Source organism: Plecotus auritus (genome assembly GCF_963455305.1).
Source record: "Plecotus auritus genome assembly, chromosome: 3".
Taxonomy (NCBI): domain Eukaryota; kingdom Metazoa; phylum Chordata; class Mammalia; order Chiroptera; family Vespertilionidae; genus Plecotus; species Plecotus auritus.
Window position 1 is genome coordinate 108,395,836 of NC_137772.1, and position 21,787 is coordinate 108,417,622.

General features: G+C 40.2%; 1 protein-coding gene across 2 annotated transcripts in view; it reads right to left on the bottom strand.

Annotated features, from left to right (window-relative positions):
- FREM2 (FRAS1 related extracellular matrix 2) overlaps nucleotides 1–21,787 on the bottom strand; it is a 449,278-nt gene that overhangs the window by 19,665 nt on the left and 407,826 nt on the right. For both annotated transcript variants that reach the window (XM_080659410.1, XM_080659409.1), the window contains one exon: nucleotides 21,594–21,781. In XM_080659410.1, coding sequence (XP_080515536.1) covers nucleotides 21,594–21,781 — 188 coding nt within the window. The remainder of the gene's footprint in view (nucleotides 1–21,593; nucleotides 21,782–21,787) is intronic.

Here is a 21,787-nt window from a genome sequence, read left to right on the forward strand (position 1 = left end):
GATGTGGAGTAAAAGGAATCCTCTTGCACTACTGGTGGGAATGCAGATTGGTGCAGCCACTGTGGAGAACAGTATGGAGTTTCATCAAAAATTTAAAAATGGAACTCCCATTTGACCCAGTGTTTCCACTTCTAGGAATATATCCCAAGAAGCCAGAAGCACCAATCAGAAAGGATATATGCGCTCATATGCTCATAGTGGCACAAATTACCATCACTAATATTTGGAAACAGCCTAAGTGCCCACCAGCAGATGAGTGGATTAAAAAACTGTGGTACATCTACACAATGGAATACTATGCTGCTAAAAAAAGAAGGGACTTTTACCATTTGCAACAGCATGGATGGACCTGGAGAGCATTATGCTAAGTGAAATAAGCCAGTCAGAGAAAGATAAATATCACATGATCTCACTCATATGTGGGATATAATAATCAACATAATTTGATGAACAAGAATAGATTCAGAGACAAATGGTAGGGGAGAGGGATTAACGAGCAACCAAAGGATTTGTATGCATACATATTAGCATAACCAATAGACACAAACACTGGGGCGGTGGGGGCTTGCCCAGGGTGGGAATGGCTGGGGGCAGGGTCAATTGGGGGAAAAGGAGACATATGTAAAACTTTAGACAATAAAAAATATAAATAAACAAAAAAGTAGTTTTAATTATAGTTGATATTCAACATTATATTAATTTCAGGTGTATAGCAGAATGGTTAGATGTATATATATAAAAGCCTAAGTGACTGAATGACTGGTCAACTGGTTGCTATGATGTGTACTGACCACCAGGGGGCAAATTCTCAATGTAGGAGCTGCCTCCTGGTGGTCAGTGTGCTCCCACAGCCAACCTCCCACGGCCCTTCCCCGCAACCAGCCAACCTCCTGTTGCCCTATTCACCCCCAGCTGGCTAATCTCCCATGGCCCCTCCTCCTGGCCAACCTCCTGCAGCCCCCATAGGCCCCGATTGCCAGTCAGGCTGAGGGACCCATCCGTGCACAAACTCGTGCACTGGGCCTCTAGTATTTATATAACTTACAAAGTGATTTCCCCCATAAGTCTAGTACCCACCTGATAATAATACTGTAATATTATTGACTATGTTCCCTATGCTGTATATTATATCCCTCTGACTATTTTGTAACTGCCAATTGGCACATCTTGATCCCCTCACTTTTTCACCCAGCCCCTCAACTGCCCTTCCATTTGGCAACTATCATTTTGTACTCTGTATGTATGAGATTTTCTGTTTCTCCACATCCTTACCAGCACTTGTTAGTTGATTTATTGATGATAGCCATTCTGATAAGTGTGAGACAATATCTCATTGTGGTTTTAATTTTCATTTCTCTGATAATTAGTGACTTTGAGCAAGCATATTTTCATATATCTATTGGCCATTTGTATGTCCTCTTTGCATTAGTATCTATTCAGATCCTCTGGCCATTTAAAACATTTTTATTTAAGTACCAGAGGCCTGGTGCATGAAAATTCATGCACTGGAGGGGGGTCCCTCAGCCTGGCCTGACCCCTCTCACAGCCTGGGAGCCCTCAGGGGCAGGAGGCAACCTGGTGATCAGGGGAAGCCAACGCCATGTCACACCTCTGCTGCTGCCACTGCCAGCAGCGCAAGCCTCGGCCGGCCCTGGTTATCTGAACCTCAGGCGGCCCTGGGCGGCTGGTCAGCCGCCATCCAAGGTTTGCCTGTGCCTTGGGCTGGCCCTGGATGACTGGAGGGTGAGAGGACTGGGGAACTCTGGAGGTAGGCACATGAGATGGCTGGGCCCACCTGGGGGCAGGCCTGGCCTTGCCTCGTGCCTGCCACCCCAGCAGGGCTGAGGGGACTGGGCACTGCCATATTGTGGCTGTGGGCACCGCTATCTTTGAGGGTGGGGCAGTCAATTAGTCAATTAGCATATTTCCTCCTTATTGGCTGTGGTCACCGCCATCTTTGCGACAGTGTGAGGGCGGGGCAGTCAATTAGTCAATTAGCATATTCCCTCTTTATTAGATAGGATAGTTGGTATACAATATTATATTCATTATGTTAGTTTCAGGTGTACAATATAGTGATTAAACTTTTCTATACCTTAAAATATGATCACTCCACTAATTCTAGAAATGATCTGTCACTGTGCAAACCTATCACAATATTATCTACATTATAAAAGGCCAGGGGCCATCATAACTTAAATGAACAGATGAATGACTGGTCATCAGGAAGTGCATGGAGCACCTTTCGGTCCTTCCCCCACGGCCCACAGGATCCTATCACAGCAAGGCTGGCAGCTGGTGGGTAGGTGGGCTGGGCAAGGCAGGCACGGCAAGGTCGTTAGCCTCCGCCCTGGGGCTGAGTGGGAGGCCTAATGACCTTGCTGCTGCAGCAGCTGCTGCAGATCAGGCCCAGAGAGAGAGGCAGGGACTGATCAGTAGCCACCACAGCTGCTGGTGAGACCTGCAGAGAGAGAGGCAAGGCCTGATCAGTAGCTGCCACAGAGGCTGCAGATCAGCCCCAGAGATAGGCCCAGAGATACTTACTGGCATAGAAACCAACCAATCAGAACCAAATCTGGATGAACTGTGAGGAGCCAATGGCTGCCTAAAAGGCAGAGCTTTTGACACTGACTGGCATAGAAACTGACCAATCAGAACCAAATCTGAGTGAACTTGGAGGAGCCAATGGCTGCCTAGGAGCCAATGGCTGCCTAGGAGGCAATGGCTGCCTAGGAGGTGGAGCTTTTGACACTGACTGGCATAGAAATGAACCAGTCAGAACCTAATCTGGGTGAACTATGAAGGCATAACCTAAGGTGGAGGCTCAGGAGGGGTTTTAAGGGCAACAGCTGTTTGGTGTAAGGTGTAAGAAAGCAGTTCAATTTTTTAATGACTGGTTTAGCAGTATAGTGCATATGGCTGACTATCAGTCCAGATATAAAAATTATGTATTTTTGTCTGCCAAAAGCATCTCCTCCTGCTGAAAAAGGCTTTTCCCCCATTTAAGCAATCCTATCCTATATAATCTATTTATACTACTAAAAGGGTAATGTGCTAATTAGACTGGGTCAACCAGCCATCCTCCAGACATCCAACTTCTTTCTGGACAAAGCCATCATGGTGGGGGCTGAGGCAGAGGCAGATAGGGGTGATCAGGTCAGTAGGGGAGGGCAGTTGGGGGAGATGAGGCCTGCAGGAGAGGGCAGTTGGGGGCAACCAGGCCATCAGGGGAGGGCCGCTGGGGGTGAGATCAGGCTGGCAGGGGTGTGTAATTGGGGGTGATATCAGGCTTGCAGAGGAGGGCAGTAGGTGGCAAGATCAGGCCTACAGGGGAGGGCAGTTGGGGGTGAGATCAGGCCAGCAAGGGAGGGCCATTGCGCGAGACCAGGCCGCCAAGGGAGGGCCGTTGGGGATGACCAGGCCAGCAGGGAAGGGTCATTGTGGGTGACCAAGCTGACAGGGGAGGGGAGTGGGGGGGGGGCTAAAAGGCCTGCAGAGGAGGGCAGTTGTGGATTACCAGGCTGGCAGGGGAGGGCAGTTGGGGGCTACCAGTTTGGGAGGGGAGGGCAGTTGGGGGTGATCAGGACAGCAGGGGAGGGCAGTTAGGGGTGAACAGGCTAGCAGGGGAGAGCAGTTGGGGGCAATCAGGCTGGCAGGGGAGCAGTTAGGAGCAATCAGGCAGGCAGGCAGAGGGGTTAGGGGAAATCAGGCAGGCAGGTGAGTGATTAGGAGCCAGTGGTTCCAGATTGTGAGAGGGATGTCCAGTAGGCCACTCCCCTTGGGAAGGCTCCAGACGCAGGGCTCATCCCCCAAGGGGTCCCCGGTTGGGCTGAGGGAACCCCACCAAGCATGAACAGAGCCTCTAGTTGACTATATTTCCCTTTACCATTTTCCTACTACTCCATCCTCCTACTCCCTCCCTTCTAGTAACAATCCCTTTGGTCTCTGATTCTATGAATCTGTTTTTGTTTGGATGTTCTTGTTCATTTGTGCTTATTATTATTATTTTAGATTTCACATTTAATTTAAACCATACAGTTTTTATTTTTCTCAGCCTGATTTATTTCACTTAGCACAATACCCTCTAGGTCCATCCATGTTGTCACAATGGTAAAATTCCATTATTTATTTATTTTTAAAAATGTATCCTTATTGTTGAAAGTATTACAAATGTTCCTCTTTTCCCCCATTAACCCCCTCCATCCCACCCTACCCCCTTCCTTAGGCCTTCACTGCACTGTCTGTCCATGGGTTATGCACATATGCATATGCATTATTTCGTTAATCTCTTTCTGCTCCAACCCCCTCCGAAATTTGTCAATCTCTTGTACGCTTCAATGTCTCTGGGTCTATTTTGTTTGTCAATTTATTTTGTCTATAAGATTTCACATATACTGGTAAGTGAGATCATATGATACTTGTCATTTTTTGACTGGTATATTTCACTTAGCATAACACTCTCCAAGTCCATTCATTCTGTCTCAAAGAATGAGATCCTTCTTTTTTCTTACTGCTGCATAGTATCCCGTTGTGTAAACATACCACAGGTTTTTTTCCACTCATCTACTAGTGTGCACTTGGGCTGTTTCCAGATCATAACTATTGTAAATAGCACTGATGAACACAGGGAAACATACATTCTTTCTCATTGGTGTTTCAGGATTTTTAGGATATATTCTTAGAAGTGAGATCATTGGGTCAAATGACAGTTCCATATTTAATTCTTTTTTAAATTTTGTTTTTGATTAATGTGTTACATATGTGTCTTTATTCCCTCATTACCCTCCCCCCATCCCTTCCACTAATGCCCTCACACCCCTGTTGTCGGTGTCCATTGGTTAGGCTTATATGCATGCATACAAGTCCTTTGGTTGATCTCTCCCCCTTACCCCCACCTTCCCCTACCTTCCCTCTGAGGTTTGATGGTCTGATCGATGCTTCTCTGTCTCTGGATCTGTTTTTGTTCATCAGTTTATCTTGTTAATTATATTCCATAAATGAGTGAGATCATGTGCTATTTATCTTTCTCTGACTGGCTTATTTCACTTAGCATAATGCTTTCCAGTTCCATCCATGCTGTTGCAAATGGTAAGAATTCCTTCTTTTTTACCCCAGCATATTATTCCACTATGTAGATACACCACAGTTTTTTAATCTACTCATCTGCTGATGGGCACTTAGGCTGTTTCTAAATCTTAGCTATTGTAAATTGTGCTGCTATGAACATAGGGGTGCATATATCCTTTCTAATTGGTGTTTCTAGTTTCTTGGGATATATTCCTAGAAGTGGGATGACTGGGTCAAATGGGAGTTCCATTTTTAGTTTTTTGAGGAAACTCCATACTGTTCTCCACAGTGGCTGCACCAATCTGCATTCCCACCAGTAGTGCAAGAGGATTCCTTTTACTCCACATCCATGCCAGCACTTGTCCTTTGTTGATTTGTTGATGATAGCCATTCTGACAGGTGTGAGGTGGTACCTCATTGTCATTTTTATTTGCATCTCTCCCATGATTACTGACTTTGAGCATATGTCTCTTGGCCTTTCTTCTGTCTTCTTTCGAAAAGTATCTATTTAGGTTCATTGCCCATTTTTTGATTGGGTTGTTTATTTTCCTTTTGTTAAGTTGTATGAGTTCCCTGTAAATGTTGGAGATTAAGCCCTTATCAGTGATAACATTGGCAAATATGTTCTCCCATGCAGTGGGCTTTCGTGTTGTTTTGTTGATGTTTTTTTTTTTTTTTTTTTTGCTGTGCAAAAACTTTTTATTTTGATGTAGTCCCATTTGTTTATTTTCTCTTTAGTTCCCATTGCTCTAGGAGCAGTATCAGTGAAGAAATTGCTTCAGCATATGTCTGAGATTTTGCTGCCTGTGGATTCCTCTAGTATTTTCATGGTTTCCTGTCTTATGTTTAAGTCCTTTAACCATTTTGAGTTTATTTTAGTGTATGGTGTAAACTGGTGGTCTACTTTGATTTTTATTTTTTTTGCATGTATCTGTCCAGTTTTCCCAGCACCATTTATTGAAAAGACTGTCTTGACTCCATTATATGTTCATGCCTCCTTTGTCAAATATTAATGGAGCATAGTGGCTTGGGTTCATTTCTGGGTTCTCTATTCTGTCCATTGATCTATATGTCTTTTCTTGTGCCAGTACCAGGTTGTTTTGAGAACAGTGGCTTTGTAATTCCGCTTGATATCTTGGTATTGAGATTCCATCTACTTTGTTCTTCTTTCTCAGGATTGCTGCAGCTATTCGGGGAGGGGGGGTGTCTTTTTTGTTTTTAATTCCAGATGCATTTTTGGAAAGTTCATTCTAGGTCTGTGAAATATGCTGTTAGTATTTTAATGGGGAGTGCATTGAATATATAGATTGCTTTGGGTAGTGTGGACATTTTAATGATGTTGATTCTAACCAATCTATGAACACGGTATGTTCTTCCATCTGTTTATGTCTTCCTCTATCTCTTTTATTCAGTGTCCTGTAGTTTTCTGCACATAGGTCTTTTACCTCCTTAGTTAAGTTTATTCCTAGGTATCTTAATTTTTTTGGTGCGATGGAAAATGGGATTGCTTTTTTAGTCTCTCTTTCTGTAAGTTCATTATTGGTGTATAGACATGCCATAGATTTCTTGGCATTAATTTTGTATCCTGCTACATTGCCGAATTCATTTATTAAGTCTAATAGTTTTTTGATGGAGTCTTTAGGGTTTTCTATGTATAATATCATGTCATCTGTGAATAAGGACAGTTTTACTTCTTTTCCAATTTGGATGCTTTTTATTTCTTCTTCTTGTCTGATTGTAATGGCTAGTACTTCCAGTACTATGTTGAACAGGATTGGTGAGAGTGGGCATTCCTGTCTTGTTCCTGTTCTTAGGGGAAATGGTTTTAGTTTTTGCCCATTGAGTATGATGTTGGCTGTGGGTTTGTCATATATGGCTTTTATTATGTTGAGGTATGATCCTCGTATTCCTACCTTGCTGAGAATTTTTATCAAGAAAGGGTGTTGGATTTTGTCAAATGCTTTTTCTGCGTCAATTGGTATGATTATTTGATTTTTATCTCTTAGTTTGTTTATGTGATGTATCAACTTTGTTGATTTGTGGATATTGTACCATCTTGCATTCCCAGGATAAATCCTACTTGATCATGTGTATGATCTTTCTGATGTACTGCTGGATCTGATTTGCTGGAATTTTGTTGAGGATTTTGGCATCTATATTTATGAGGGATATTGGCCTGTAATTCTCTTTCATTGCGTTGTCTTTATCTGATTTTGGTATCAGGGTGATGCTGGCTTCATAGAATGAGCTTGGAAGTGTTCCTTCCTCTTGAATTTTTTGGAATAGTCTGAGGAGGATAGGTTTTAGTTCTTCCTTGAATGTTTGGTAAAACTCCCCTGTGAAGCCTTGTGGCCCTGGGCTTTTGTTTGCTGGAAACTTTTAGATGACTTCTTCAGTTTCTTCCATAGTTATTGGCCTATTGAGATTTTTACAATCTTCCTGATTGAGTTTTGGAAGGTTGTATTTTTCTAGGAATATGTCAATTTCCTCCAGGTTGTCTAGTTTGTTAGAATAGAGTTGTTCACAGTATTTTTTTTAACAATCCTTTGTATTTCTGTGGGGTCTGTTGTTATTCCGCCTCTTTTATTTCTGATTTTGTTTATTTGGGTCCTCTCTCTTTGCTTCTTTTTGAGACTGCCAAGAGGTTCATCAATCTTGTTTATCCTTTCAAAGAACCAGCTCTTGGTTTCATTGATCTTTCGTATTGTTTTTTTTTTTTTTGGTCTCTGTCATTTATTTCTGCTCTGATCTTTATTATCTCCTTCCTTCTGCTCACTCTGGGCTTTTCTTGTTGCTCTCTTTCTAATTCTTTCAGTTGTAGAGTTAGATGATTTATTACCATTTTTCTTGTTTTTTTGAGGTAGGCCTGTAGTGCTATAAACTTCCCTCTCAGGACTGCTTTCATTGTGTCCCATAGACTTTGGATTGTTGTCTTTTTATTGTCATTAGTTCCCAGGATGTTTTATATTCTTCTTTGATCTCTTTGGTAACTCAATCAATGTTTAATAGCATGCTATTCAGCTTCCAAGTGTTTGAATTTTTTGGATTGTTTTTATTGTAGTTTATTTCTAATATTATGCCATTGTGGTCTGAGCAAATGCTTGATATGATTTCAATCTTCTTGAATTTGGGGAGACTTTGCTTGTGACCCAATATCTGGTCTATTTTGAAAATGTCCCATGTGGACCTGAGAAGAACATATATTCTGTGGCTTTGGGGTGAAATGTTCTGAAGTTGTCAATTAAGTCCATCTGATCTAGTGAGTCATTTAGGATTGCTGTTTCTTTGCTGATTTTTTGTCTAGAGGATTTATCCAGTGATGTCAGTGGTGTATTAAAGTCCCCTACTATGATTGTATTGTTGTGAATCTCTCCCTTGATATCTTCCAGGAGCTTTTATATGTATTTGGGTGCTCCTGCATTGGGTGCATATATGTTTATCAGGGTTATACCCTCTTGTTGTATCGATCCCTTTAGTATTATGAAATGGCCTTCCATATCTGTTATGGCCTTCACTTTGAGATATACATATTGCTACCCCAGCTTTTTTTCATTTCCATTTGCCTGAAAGATATTTTTCCATCCCTTCACTTTCAATCTGTGTGAGTCCCTTGTTCTGAGGTGGATCTCTTGTAGACAGCATATATATGGGTCATGCTTTTTTATCCATTCACTCACTCGATGTCTTTTGATTGGAGTATTTAGTCCATTTACGTTTAAAGTTATTATTAAAAGGTAATAATTTGTAGCCATTTTTATTTTTTGTGCCTATGTTCTTTCTTACCTTTTTATTTCTTTTTACACCAGTCTCTTTAGCACTTATTGCATTGCTGGCTTGGTAGTGATAAATTCCCTTAGTTGTTTTTTTTTTTTTTTTTTTTGTCTGTCAGTGAAGCTCCTTATTTCCCCTTCAATTTTGAATGATAGCCTTGCTGGATAGAGTATTCTTGGATTCAGTCCCTTGCTTTTCATCACTTTGTAAATTTTCTTTCATTGTCTTCTGGCCTGATGTGTTTCTGTTGAGAAATCATTTGATAATCTAATGGGAGCTCCCTTGTATGTAACTTTCTGTCTCTCTTTTGCAGCATTTAAGATTCTCTCTTTGTCCTGAACATTTGCCATCATAATTATGATGTGTCTTGTTGTGGGTCTGTATTTAATTTTTTGATAAAACTCCATACTGTTTTCCATAGCAGCTGCACCAGTCTGCATATTTCATTTTATATATGCACTGCATTTTTATTTGTTTGCTTATCAATGAACACTGAGGTTGCTTCCATATCTTGGCTATCCTATATAATAAAAGGGTAATATGCAAATAGACTGAGTGGCACAACAACTGAACAACCAATCAAAGTGAAATATGCTAATGATATGCTAAGGCTATTCAACCATTCGCTATGATGTGCACTGACCACCAGGGGGCAGGCAGTCAACTGGTTGACCAATCGCTATGACATGCACTGACCACCAGGGGGGTAGATGCTCTCACCAGTAGGTTAGCAGCTGCTGGGGTCTGGCTGATCAGGACTGAGTGAGACAGGCCAAACACGCCCTGGAGCCCTCCCAAGGTCCCTCCCCAGCTGGCCAACCTCTTGTGTCTCTCCCTGGCCCCGATCGTGAACTGGTGGGGTCCCTGGGCCTGGCCTGTGCTCTCTTGCAATCTGGGACCCCTCAGGGGATGTCAGAGAGCTGGTTTCAGCCAATCCAGCGGCCACTCCCCTTGGGAGGGTGCCAGACGCAGGGCTGATGGCTGGCGAGTGCTGTGGTGGCAGCGTGAGCTCTCCCGATTGGGACAGATTGGGCCTATGGGTTTCGGCCCGATCCCTGCAGGCCACCCAGAGGGACCTCACCCATGCATGAATTCGTGCACTGGGCCTCTAGTTGTACATAATGCTGAAGTTAACATAGGGTTGCATATATATTCAGATAAATTCTCAGAAGTGGAATTTCTGGATAATATGGTAATTCTATTTTTAATTTTTGAGGAACCTCCACTTTGTTTTCTACAGTGGATGTACCAGTTTGCTGCCTTACCAACTGTGCACAAAGATTCATTTTATCTGCATCCTTGATAACACATGTTTTGTTGAATTTTTCATAATAGCTACTCGAACTGGTATGAGGTGGTATCTCATTCTGAGTTCTGATTGGCATTTCCCTGATAATTAGTGATGTTCAACATATTTTCATGCATCTGTTGGCTATGTGCATGTCTTCTTTGGAGAAATATTTTTTCATATCCTGTGCCAATTTTTCTTATTTTTTCAAAATAATTCTTCATTGTTGATAGTATTACATATATCCTCCTTTTTTCCCCATTGACCCCTTAAAGTCCTCCCCCCCTCGCCCCAGGCCTTCAACACCCTATAGTCTGTGTCTATGGGTTATGCATATTTGCATACAAGGTCTTTTGTTGATAACTTCCCATCCATCTGCCTCCCCCGCCTTCTCGCTGAGATTCTGCAATCTGTTCCATACTTCCATGTATTGGGGTACACTCCATTTATCAGTCTATTTTGTTCATTAAATTCCACATATGAGTGCCATCATCTGATATTTGTCTTTCTCTGACTGACTTAGTTCACTTAGCATGATACTCTCCAGGTCACTCCATGCTGTCTCAAAGAGTTAGAGATTCTTCTTTTTTACTGCTGTTCAGTATTCCATGGCATAAATGTACCACAGCTCTTTAATCCACTCATCTACTACTGATGGGCACTTGAGCTGTTTCCAGATCTTAGCTATTGTAAATTGTGCTACTATAAACATAGGGATACATACATTCTTTCTGAACGGTGCTTCGGGTTTCTTAGGATATATTCCTAGAAGTGGGGTCACTGGGTCAGATGACAGTTCCATATTTAATTTTTTAAGGAAACTCCATACTGTTTTCCATAATGGTTGCACCAGCATTCCCACCAGCAGTGTACTAGGGTTCCCTTTTCTCCACATCCTCGCCAGCACTTGTCATTTATTGATTTGTTCATAGTATCCATTCTGACAGGAGTGAGATGGAGCCTCATTGTCATTTTGATTTTCATCTCTCCAATGACTAGTGACTTTGAGCATTTCTCCACATGTCTCTTGGCTATCTCCATGTCCTCTTTGGAGAAGTATCTATTTAGATACTTTGCCCATTTTTGAATTGGATCTCTTGTCTTCCTTTTGTTAAGTTGTATGAGTTCCTTACATATTTTGAATATTAACCCTTTATCAGATGTATCATTACCAAATATGTTCTCCTATACAGAGGGCTCTCTTTTTGTTTTGTTGATGGTTTCTTTTGCTGTGCAGAAGCCTTTTATTTTGATGTAGTCCCATCTGTTTATTTTCTCCTTAGTTTGCTTTGCCTTAGGAGATGTAAACATATTGAGATGTCTGAGATTGTGTGGCCTATGGTTCCTTGTAGGATTTTTATGGTTTCCTGACTTACATTTAAGTCTTTTATCCATTTTGAGTTTATTCTTATGTATGGTGTAAGTTGGTTGTCTAGTTTCATTTTTTTGCATATATCTGTCCATTTTTCTAAACAACATTTATTGAAGAGACCCTCTTGACTCCATTGTATGCTCTTGCCTCCTTTGTCAAATATTAATTGAGAATAATGGTTTAGGTTGATTTCTGGGTTCCTTGTTCTGTTCCATTGATCAATATGCCTGTTCCTGTGCCAGTTGCAGGCTGTTTTGATTACAGTGGCTTTGCAGTATAACTTAATATTTGGTATTGTGAATCCTCCAACTTTGTTTTTCTTTCTCAAAATTGCTGCAGCTATTTAGGGTCTTTTTGGATTCCATATAAATTTTTGGAGTATTTGTTCTAGCTCTGTAAAATATGCCATTGGTATTTTGGAGATTGCATTGAATCTGTAGATTGCATTTTAATGATTTTATTCTACCAATCCATGAACACAGTATATTCCACTTGTTTATATATTCTTCTATATTTTTTTTCAACCTCCTATAGTTTTCTGAGTACAGGTCTTTTGCCTCCTTGGTTAAGTTTATTCCTAAGTATTTTATTTTTTTTTGTTGTTGTTGCAATGATAAATTGGATTGTTTGTTTAGTTTCTCTTTCTGAGAATTTATTATTGGTGTATAAAAAAGACATTGATTTTTGGCTGTTGATTTTGTATCCTGCTACATTGTCAAAATATTTTCTTGAATCTAGTAGTTTTTTGGTGGAGTGTTTAGGGTTTTCTATGTACAATATCATGTCATCTGTGAATCAGAGTTTCACTTCCTCCTTTCCAATTCTGATGCCTTTTATTTCTTCTTCTTATCTGATTGCTGTGACTAGGACTTCTAGTACTATATTGAATAAGAGTGGTAAAAGCAGACATCCCTGTCTTGTTCCTCTCCTTAGGTGAAATAGTTTTAGTTTTTGCCCATTGGTTATGATGTTGGTTGTAGGTTTTTCATATATGGCCTTTATCATGTTGAGATATGCTCCCTCTATTCCTACTTTGCTGAGAGTTTTTATAACAAACGGGTGTTGGATTTTGTTGAATGCTTTTATTATTTTTTATTTTTTATTTATTTATTTTTTAAAAATATATTTTATTGATTTTTTACAGAGAGGAAGGAAGAGGGACAGAGAGTTAGAAACATTGATGAGAGAGAAACATCGATCAGCTGCCTCCTGCACACCTCCTACTGGGGATGTGCCCGCAACCAAGTTACGTGCCCTTGACCGGAATCAAACCTGGGACCTTTCAGTCCGCAGGCTGACGCTCTATCCACTGAGCCAAACCGGTTTTGGCTGTTGAATGCTTTTAAAAAAATTTCTTTATTGATTAAGGTATTACATATGTGTCCTTATCCCCCCATTACCTCCCCAACCCTCCCACTCATGCCCTCACCCCCTGTTGTCTGTGTCCATTGGTTAGGCTTATATGCATGCATACAAGTCCTTTGATTGATCTCTCCCCTTTACCCCCACCCTCTCCTACCTTCCCTCTGAGGTTTGATGGTCTGATTGATGTTTCTCTGTCTCTGGATCTGTTTTTGTTCATCAGTTTATGTTGTTCATTATATTCCATGTTGAATGCTTTTTATGCATCTATTGATATGATCATGTGATTTTTATCTTTCAATTTGTTTATGTGATGTATCATGTTTATTGACTTACAAATATTGTACCAGTCTTGTATCCCTGGAATAAATCCCCACTTGGTCATGGTGTATTTTCTTTTTAATATATTGTTGGATGCGATTTGCTAATATTTTGTTGTTCATCAGGGATATTGGCCTGTAATTCTCTTTTATGACAGTGTCTTTATCTGGTTTTAGAATTAGAATAATGCTGTCCTCATAAAAAGAGTTTAAAAGTGTTCCTTCCTCTTGGATTTTCTGAAATAGTTTGGGGAGAATAGGTGTTAGTTTTTCTTTCAAGGTTTTGTAGAACTCCCGTGTGAAGTCATCTGGACCAGGGCTTTTGTTTGTTAGAAGTTTTATTTTTATTTTTTTTATTACTGCTTTTATTTCATCAGTTGTTATTGGCCTATTGAAGTTTTCTGATTCCTCCTGATTCAATTTGGGGAAGTTGTATTTTTCTAGTAATTTGTCCATTTCATCCACATTTTCCAACTTGTTGGCATGTAATTGTTCATAGTATTTCCTTACAATCTTTTGTATTTTTGTTGTGTCAGTGGTTACTTCTCCACTTTTGTTTCGATTTTATTTATTTGGGTCCTCTCTCTTTGTTACTTGTTGAGTCTGGTTAACGGTTTATCAATTTTGTTTATCCTTTCAAGGAATGAAATCTTGGTTTTGTTGATTTTTTTTTTTAGTCCCTATATTATTTATTTCTGATCTAATCTTTATTATTTCCTTCCTTATACTTACTCTGGGCTCTTCTTGTTCTCTTTCTAGTTCTTTAAGAGGTCAGGTTAAATAGTTTATTGCTGATTTTCTTGTTTTCTATGGTATGCCTGTAGTGCTATGAACTTCTCTCTCAGGACTGCTTTTGCTGTGTCCCATATGTTATGTGTTCATTTTCATTTGTTTTCAGGATGTTTTTGATTTTTTTCTTGATCTCATTGGCAACCCATTCACTATTTAAGAACAAGCTATTTAGTCTCCATTTGTTTGAATGTTTTGGGGTGTTTTTACTGTAGTTGAGTTCTAATTTCATTCCACTGTGATCTGAGAAGATGCTTGATATTATTTCAACCTTCTTGAACTTGTAGACATTTGTTTTGTGTGCTAACATGTGGCCTGCCTTTGTGAATGATCCATGTGCACTTGAGAGGAATGTCTATTCTGCAGCTTTAGGGTGAAATGTTCTGTAAGTGTCAAATAAATCCATCTGATCCAGTGTGTCCTTTAGAGTCATTATTTCCTTAAGTTTTTGTCTGGAAGATCTATCCAGTGAAGTCAGTGGAGTGTTAAAGTCCCCTACTATGACTGTATTGTTGTAGAGCTCTCCCTTCAAGTCCTCTAGAAGTTTTTTTAAATATATATTTAGGTGCTCCTATATTGGGTGCATATATGTTTATCAGGGTTATATCCTCTTGTTCTATCGATCCCTTTAATATTATGTAGTGACCTTTGTTGTCTCTTGTGATGGCCTTCATTTTGAACTCTATTTTTTTCAGATGAGTATTGCTACCCAAGATTTTTTTTTCTTTTCCATTTGCATGGAATTTGTTTTTCCATCCCTTCACTCTCATCCTGTGTGTGTCTTTTGTTCTGAGATGGGTCTCTTGTAGACAGCATATAACTGGGTCATGTTTTTGTATCTATTCAGCTACCCTATGCCTTTTGATTAGAACATTTAATCCATTTACATTTATGGTTATTATTGATAGGTACTTATTTATTGCCATCTTTATTCTGTATGCCTAGGTTTCTCTCTCTGTTTCTTCTTCTCATAACAGTAGTCCCTTTAGCATTTCTTGTAATGCTGGCTTGGTGATGACGTACTCCTTTATCCTTTAAAAATTTTTTTTTTTCTGGGAAGCCTTTTATTTGACCATCTATTTTGAAGGATAGCCTTGCTGGATATAGTAATCTTGGTTTCAGATCCTTGCTTTCCACTACCTTGAGTACTTTATGCCATTCCTTTCTGGCCTGTAGAGTTTCTAATGAGAAATCCGATGTCAGCCTTATGGGAGCACGTTGTAGGTAACTGTATGCTTTTCTTGTGCTGCTTTTAAGATTCTCTCTTTGTCTTTAATTTTTGGCATTTTAATTATGATGTGTCTGGGTGTGGGCCTCTTTGGGTTCTTCTTGCTTGGGGTGCTCTGTGCCTCATCAACTTGTGTGAGTTTTTCCTTTACCAGGTTATGGAAGTTTTCTGCCATTATTTCCTCAAACACATTTTCTATCCCTTTTTCCTTTTCTGCCTCTTCTGGCACATCTGCTATTCTAATATTGTTACATTTCACGCTGTCCCACAGATCCCTTAAGCTGTCCTCTTGTTTTTTAAATGTTTTTTCTTTTTGGTTTTCTGATCAAGTGATTTTTTTCAACCCTGTCTTCTAGTTCATTAATTCAATCCTCAGCTTCCCCTAATCTCGTCTAAATTCCTTCCAATGTGTTCTTTATTTTTGTATTGTCATTCTTTATTTCAGACTGTTCTTTTTTCATAGTTACTATATCTTCTTTCATGCTGTTGAGCATCTTTACCACCATTACTTTGAACTCTGTCTCAGATAAATTTTGTATCTCTGCTTCATTTATCTTCTGGAGAATTATGTTGTTCTTTCATTTGGGGGTTATTTCTTTGTCTCCTCATTTTGGCTATCTCTTTGGGATTGTGACGATGTAGCAAGTAGATCCTCTGCTCTCGAAATCTAGTGAAGGAGAGTGTGAATAGCTGTTTGACTAATTAGATCAGGCAAAGACTCAAAGCCTCCAGAGACCACCTATGCCTACAGACTCATAGGATTCTGACTTGAATTGCCCCAGGCTATCATTCTCAGGTGTGGCAAGAATTCTTTTAAACAGGGTGGGACACTTCCTTCTGTCTGGAGGCTAATCGTTATTTTTATTCTCTTAAGTGGCCTCAGGGCAAGGTGCTTTCCAATCGTGTGAGTCAACTGTCTTCCCCCTGGCAAGGAAAATGTCTGTGGGAAAGATGTCCTCCATTGTGTGAGGGAATGACTCAGCACAGAAAACCAGGGTTGTCTGCCTTCTGAGCTCTAGCCCACCGAGTCCCCAATACTGGCTTTTGTTCACACAGCTCCAGTCCACTTCACCCTCCCTATGCTGGAGCACATGGTGGGTGGCCCCAGAGGGAATTTTGTGCATTGGCCCTTTAAGAGGCTGCCTGAATTTTTCCAGCAACGTTCCCTGGCAGACAGCAACCCTGCTGCTTTTTACAGCCATATGTTGTGTGGGTACCCTTCTCAGTTGTGGTGCTTTCTGATGGGGGGCCCAGCTTGGGGATTAGGTCCTCCTGCAGCTGAGATATCTCTCTGAAACTTCAGTTGCTGTCTGTGGGCACGTGGCCAGCGCTTTCACACCTCTTTCCAGTTTCTATGCCCAATTTTTCAATCAGAGTTTTTGTTGCCATTGTTATTGAGTTCTATGAATTTCTTATATATTTTGAATATCAACCCTTTATTGGACATGTTGTTTGGAAATATATTAATTATCTCATTCAGTAGGTTGTCTTTTCATTTCGTTGAAGGTTTCCCCTGTTACACAAAAACTTGTTTGATGTAATCACATTTGTTTATTATTCTTTTGTTTGCCTTACATGAGGAGACATTTTAAAAAATACTACTAAGAGTGATATCAGAGAGTTTACTGCTTGTATTTTCTTCTAGGAGTTTTCTGGTTTGAGTCTTACATTTAAGTCTTTAATCTATTTTGAGTTTATTTTTATGTATGGTCAAATTTCATATTTTTCAATGTATCTCTTCAATTTTACCAGCACCCTTTATCTAATAGACTATTTTTAACTACTCTTGCCTCCTTTGTCATGATGACTTGACCATACAGGCATGGGTTTATAACTGGGGTCTCTATTCTGTTATATTAATCTATGTTTCTGTTTTTTTTTTTTTTTTTTTTATGGCAGTACTGCCGGAAACTGATCATTTTCTCACTAATTAGAAAGATATGGACAGGGAACCGGGAAGGCTGGTCAACAACCTTCATTGCTCTGAAAGGTCAGAGCTAGTTTGCTCACTGTTTAGTTGAAACATTGTTAGCTGAAGCAGCCTCCACCTCTGTTTGTCTGATGTAAATTTCTGTTATTGGAGTTTCCTGCCTAAAGGCTATGGGTGTATCCCATAGTCTCAATAAAAGGGATAGCAAGGCCAGAGCAGTGAGTAGTCCTCCCCCTAGAGGTGGGCTCCCGCCTGGCCCCCAATATTCCCAAATTAATACTTTTCTAAGTCTCTTTTCATTTGTGTGCGGCCTTCTCCAGAACCCAAACCCTGAACCGGAACCCTGAACCATGCGGGACGTGAAAGGGGTTCCCACACAGTACCATGCTCTCTTTATTACTATATTATGGTTTTATCTCAGGTAGCATGACCTTCAACTTAGCTCTTTCCCAAGATTGCTTTGACTAAGCTCTTTTGTGGTCCCACATAAATTTTAGGATTATTTGTTCTACTTCTGTGAAAAATCCCATTGGTATTTTGATAAGGATTGAATTTAATCTGTATATTGCTTTGGGTGGTATAGACAGTTTAACAATATTATTTCATATCAGCCTGGTACATAATTCCATTCTTATGCATATTCTTCACTTTGTTTATTCAATCTTTTACAGTTTTCCAAATACAGGATTTTTACCTCCTTGGTTAAATTTATTTCTATGTATTTTATGTTTTTCTGAGGCAATTAAAAATAGTATTACTTTTAAATTTCTCTTTCTGATAGTTCATTATTGGTATATAAAAATGCAACTAATTTTTGAATACCAATTTTTTATCCTGTTACTTCACTGAATTGATTAAATAGTTCTAACAGGTTTATTTTTTGTTTGTGTATATTCTTTAGGGTTCTCTCTACAGTATCATGTCATCTGCAAATATTGGCAGTTTTACTTCTTTCTTTCCAATTTGAATGCTTTTCATTTATTTTTCTTGTCTGGTTGCTATGACTAGGAATTCCAGTACTATGTTGGATAACAGTGGTGAGAGAGAAAATCTGTGTCTTATTTCTGATCTTAAGGACAATGCTTTTAGCTTTTCACCATTGAATGCGATGTTAGCTGTGGATTTGTCATACTCGGCCTTTATTTTGTTGAGGTATACACCTTCTATTTCCACTTGCAGTGAGTTTTTTTTTTTTTTTAAATAAATGGATATTGGATTTTGTCAGATGTTTTTCTGCATCTATTGATATGATCATACGATTTTTATTCTTCATTTTGTTTATGTGGTATGCCACATTAATTCATTTGGGGATACTGAACCAACACAGCATCCTAGAAATAAATCCCATTTGATCATGGTGTATAATCTTTTTAACGTATTACTGAATTCGGTTTGCTAATATTTTGTTGAATATTTTTACATCTATGTTCATCAGAGATAGTGGCCTATATTCTTCATTATTCCTAATGTCTTTGTTTGGTTTTTGAATCAGGTAAAGCTGGCTTCATAAATGGGCTTGAGGTTCTTCCCTCATCTTCAATATTTTTGGAATAATTTGAGAAGAATGTGTGCTAATTGCACATGATCTTCCTACTTTTCCTTTTAACCTTTGGACTAGCTTTATGGTGGGTCAATCCACTGCTTTTATTATGATATGCTTTTATCAGTGAGAATATTTTTTCTTGGTTCTATTTTCGTCCTCATATTTTTTATTTTTTTCTTCTTAAAGAAGTCCCTTTAACATCCTATCTAATAAAGAGGGAATATGCTAATTGACTGCCCCACCCTCAAAGATGGTGGCTCCCACAGCCAATAAGGTGGGAATATGCTAATTGACTGCCCCACCCTCAAAGATGGCAGCACCCACAGCCACAAGATGGTGGCACACATTCCCCTCAGCCCTGTTGGGGCGGCAGGCATGCGGCAAGCCTCGCTCAGCCCCTCAGCCACCCAAGGCCAGCCTGAGGCACAGGCAAGCCTTGGATGGTGGCTGCCCAGCTGCCCAGGGCCACTCGAGGCTCAGGTAACCAGGGCCGGCTACGGCTTGCGCTGCCGGCAGTGGCAGCAACAGAGGTATGATGGGGCATCACCTTCCCCTGATTGCTGGGTCGCCTCTCGCCCCTGAGGGCTCCCAGACTGTAAGAGGGGGCAGGCTGGGCTGAGGGACCACCCCCCTCCAGTACATGAATTTTCATGCACTGGGCCTCTAGTTTCTTATAATGCTTGATGGTGAAAAACTCTTTTAGTTTTTTCTTGTCTGGGAAGCTCTTTATCTCTCCTTCAATTTTTAATGAAAGCCTTTCTGGGTAGAGTAATCTTGATATAGGTCTTTGCTTTTCATCACACTGAATATTTTATGCCTCTTCCTTCTGGCCTGTAAAGTTTCTTTTGAAAATTCAGCTGACGGCCTTATGGGAGCTACTTTTCTCTTGCTGCTTTTAAGACTCTTTTTGTCTTTAATCTTTGCATATTAATTATGGTGTATCTTGGTTTTCCCTATGTGGGTTATTTTGTTTGGGACTCTGCTCTTTCTGAACTAGTATGTGTATTTAATTTGCTAGGTTAGAGCTTTCCATCAGTATTTCTTCAAGTATTTTTTTCAATCCCTTGCTTTTCTAGTACTTCTCTGATGCAAATGTTAGTACACTTTAGGTTGTCCCAAAGGCTCCTAAAACTATCCTCGTTTTTTGATTATTATTTTCTTTTTCTGTTCCAATTGAGTGTTTTCCACTATTTTTTTTTCAGATTGCTAATTCGATCTTCTGCTTCTTCTAATCTGCTGTTGATTCTATCTACTGTATTCTTCATTTCAGTTATTATATTCTTTAGTTCTGACTGGTTCCATCTTATATAAATTTTCACTGAGTTCATTATTCTTTCCTAAGTTCATTGAGCATCCTTATAATTAATGTTTTGAATTTTGTATCTAGTAGTTTGCTTATCTCCATTTTCTTTCTTTTTTTAAAAAAAAATTTTGCCCTATTCTTTCATTTGGAAAATGTTTCTTTGTCTCTTTTCAGCTGCTTTACTTGTGTTTGTTTCTATGTATTAGGTAAATCTGCTATGTCTCCCATTCTTGGCAGAGTGCCCTTATGCAGTAGGTGTCCTGTGCCACAGTCAGCCTGGTCACCTGAGCTGGGTGCTTCAGGGTCTCTCTTTTGTGAGTTGTGTATGATCTCCTATTGTAATTGAGTTTTGATTGCTATTGGCACATCAGAGGGTCAGATAGACCCTCAGGCTGACTGGCTGTAGGACTAGCCATGAATATAGTGGATGATTTGTTGTGCAGGGGTTTACCCCACAGAATGAGATTCGCATTAGCAGGGCTCTGGTACCTGTCTAGTTCACCCTTTCTGTATATCATTTGTGAAGTTAATTGGGTTGTGCTCTGGTATGACATGAAGTTAGCTATTGTGTTGGTTCTGAGAACTCTTGGGAGGGGCTCTGGTACAGGCCAAGATCAGCCATTTTCTGTGGCCAGCGCAGGCCACCTGGTAGGAGTTACAAAATCATCTGTAATTTGTTGCTCCCAGTCCTGTGTGTGTGGGGTGGCACCTGGGAGAGGCTGTGTTGTGAACTGAGGCTGGCTGCCACTACTACTGTGCTTAGGGCTATTTAATGAGTGGTATAGGGCATGCCCAGGCTAGCCACTGCTTTTGGGAGTTTGTGGATTTTTAGAGATTTTAGGAACATGGGCCAAGGCCAGCCATTTGTGTTGAATAGCTGCTGAAAGAGGTTCAATTCAGGTGTGTGAGTTGGGTAGGGTCTCAAGGAATCACCAGGGTGGGGCAAGAAGTGTTAGCAGATTACTAGAGACTCAGATTTGGTGCCATCCTAAACCTGATGGCTGTGTGGATAAAGGGCTTAACAAAGGTACAATGATGCCTGCCAGCATTTCAGTCTTGAACAGTTTTGCTTCTTCAGCCCTTGCTGAAGCTACACAATTCCCATATGTCCATGAGTCCCTGGTTATTTTTGATCTACTGTTCCTTCACTGGAGTGTAGCATGAGTGTCAGCAAGTGAGTCTGTGCTCAGGACCTTTAAGAGGATACCTTAAGAGGGTCTATAGCAATCCTCTGTCTCACCTGGAAGGTAACCCTGCTGATTTTCATAGTCATATGTCATGGGGACTTAGACTGTCAAAACTGGGGGTCTGGGCTGGTGACCCCAGTGTGGGGCTAGCATCCCTTGCTCCTCTGGGGGAACCTGTACAACCAAGATATCCTTCCCTATTCTTAATAGCCACACATGGGTGTGGGATCAGCCCATTTTGCTATTCCATCCTTCCTACCAGTCTCAATGTGGCTTATTCTTTATGTTCTTAGTTATAGTAGTTCCGTTAAGCTAGTCTTCAGGTGGTTCTCAAGGGTGGTTGTTCTGTAATTTAGTTTTAATTTTGATGTGGTTATGGGAGGAGGTAAGTACAGCATTCATTTACTTCATCTTGACTGAAGTCCAGACTTACCACAATTTTAAATCTATATAAGAGTGAAGTAGAATCAGCTAAGCAGCCATATTCTGCATTCTTTGGACTGTACTTGGGAACATAGCCATCAGCTCCAGTGCACAAAAACACCTTCTCAATACTGCAGGAAAAGGAATCACCTAGATTCTGGACAGGATCTACCATAACACGACCATAAATAATATCACCTGAAA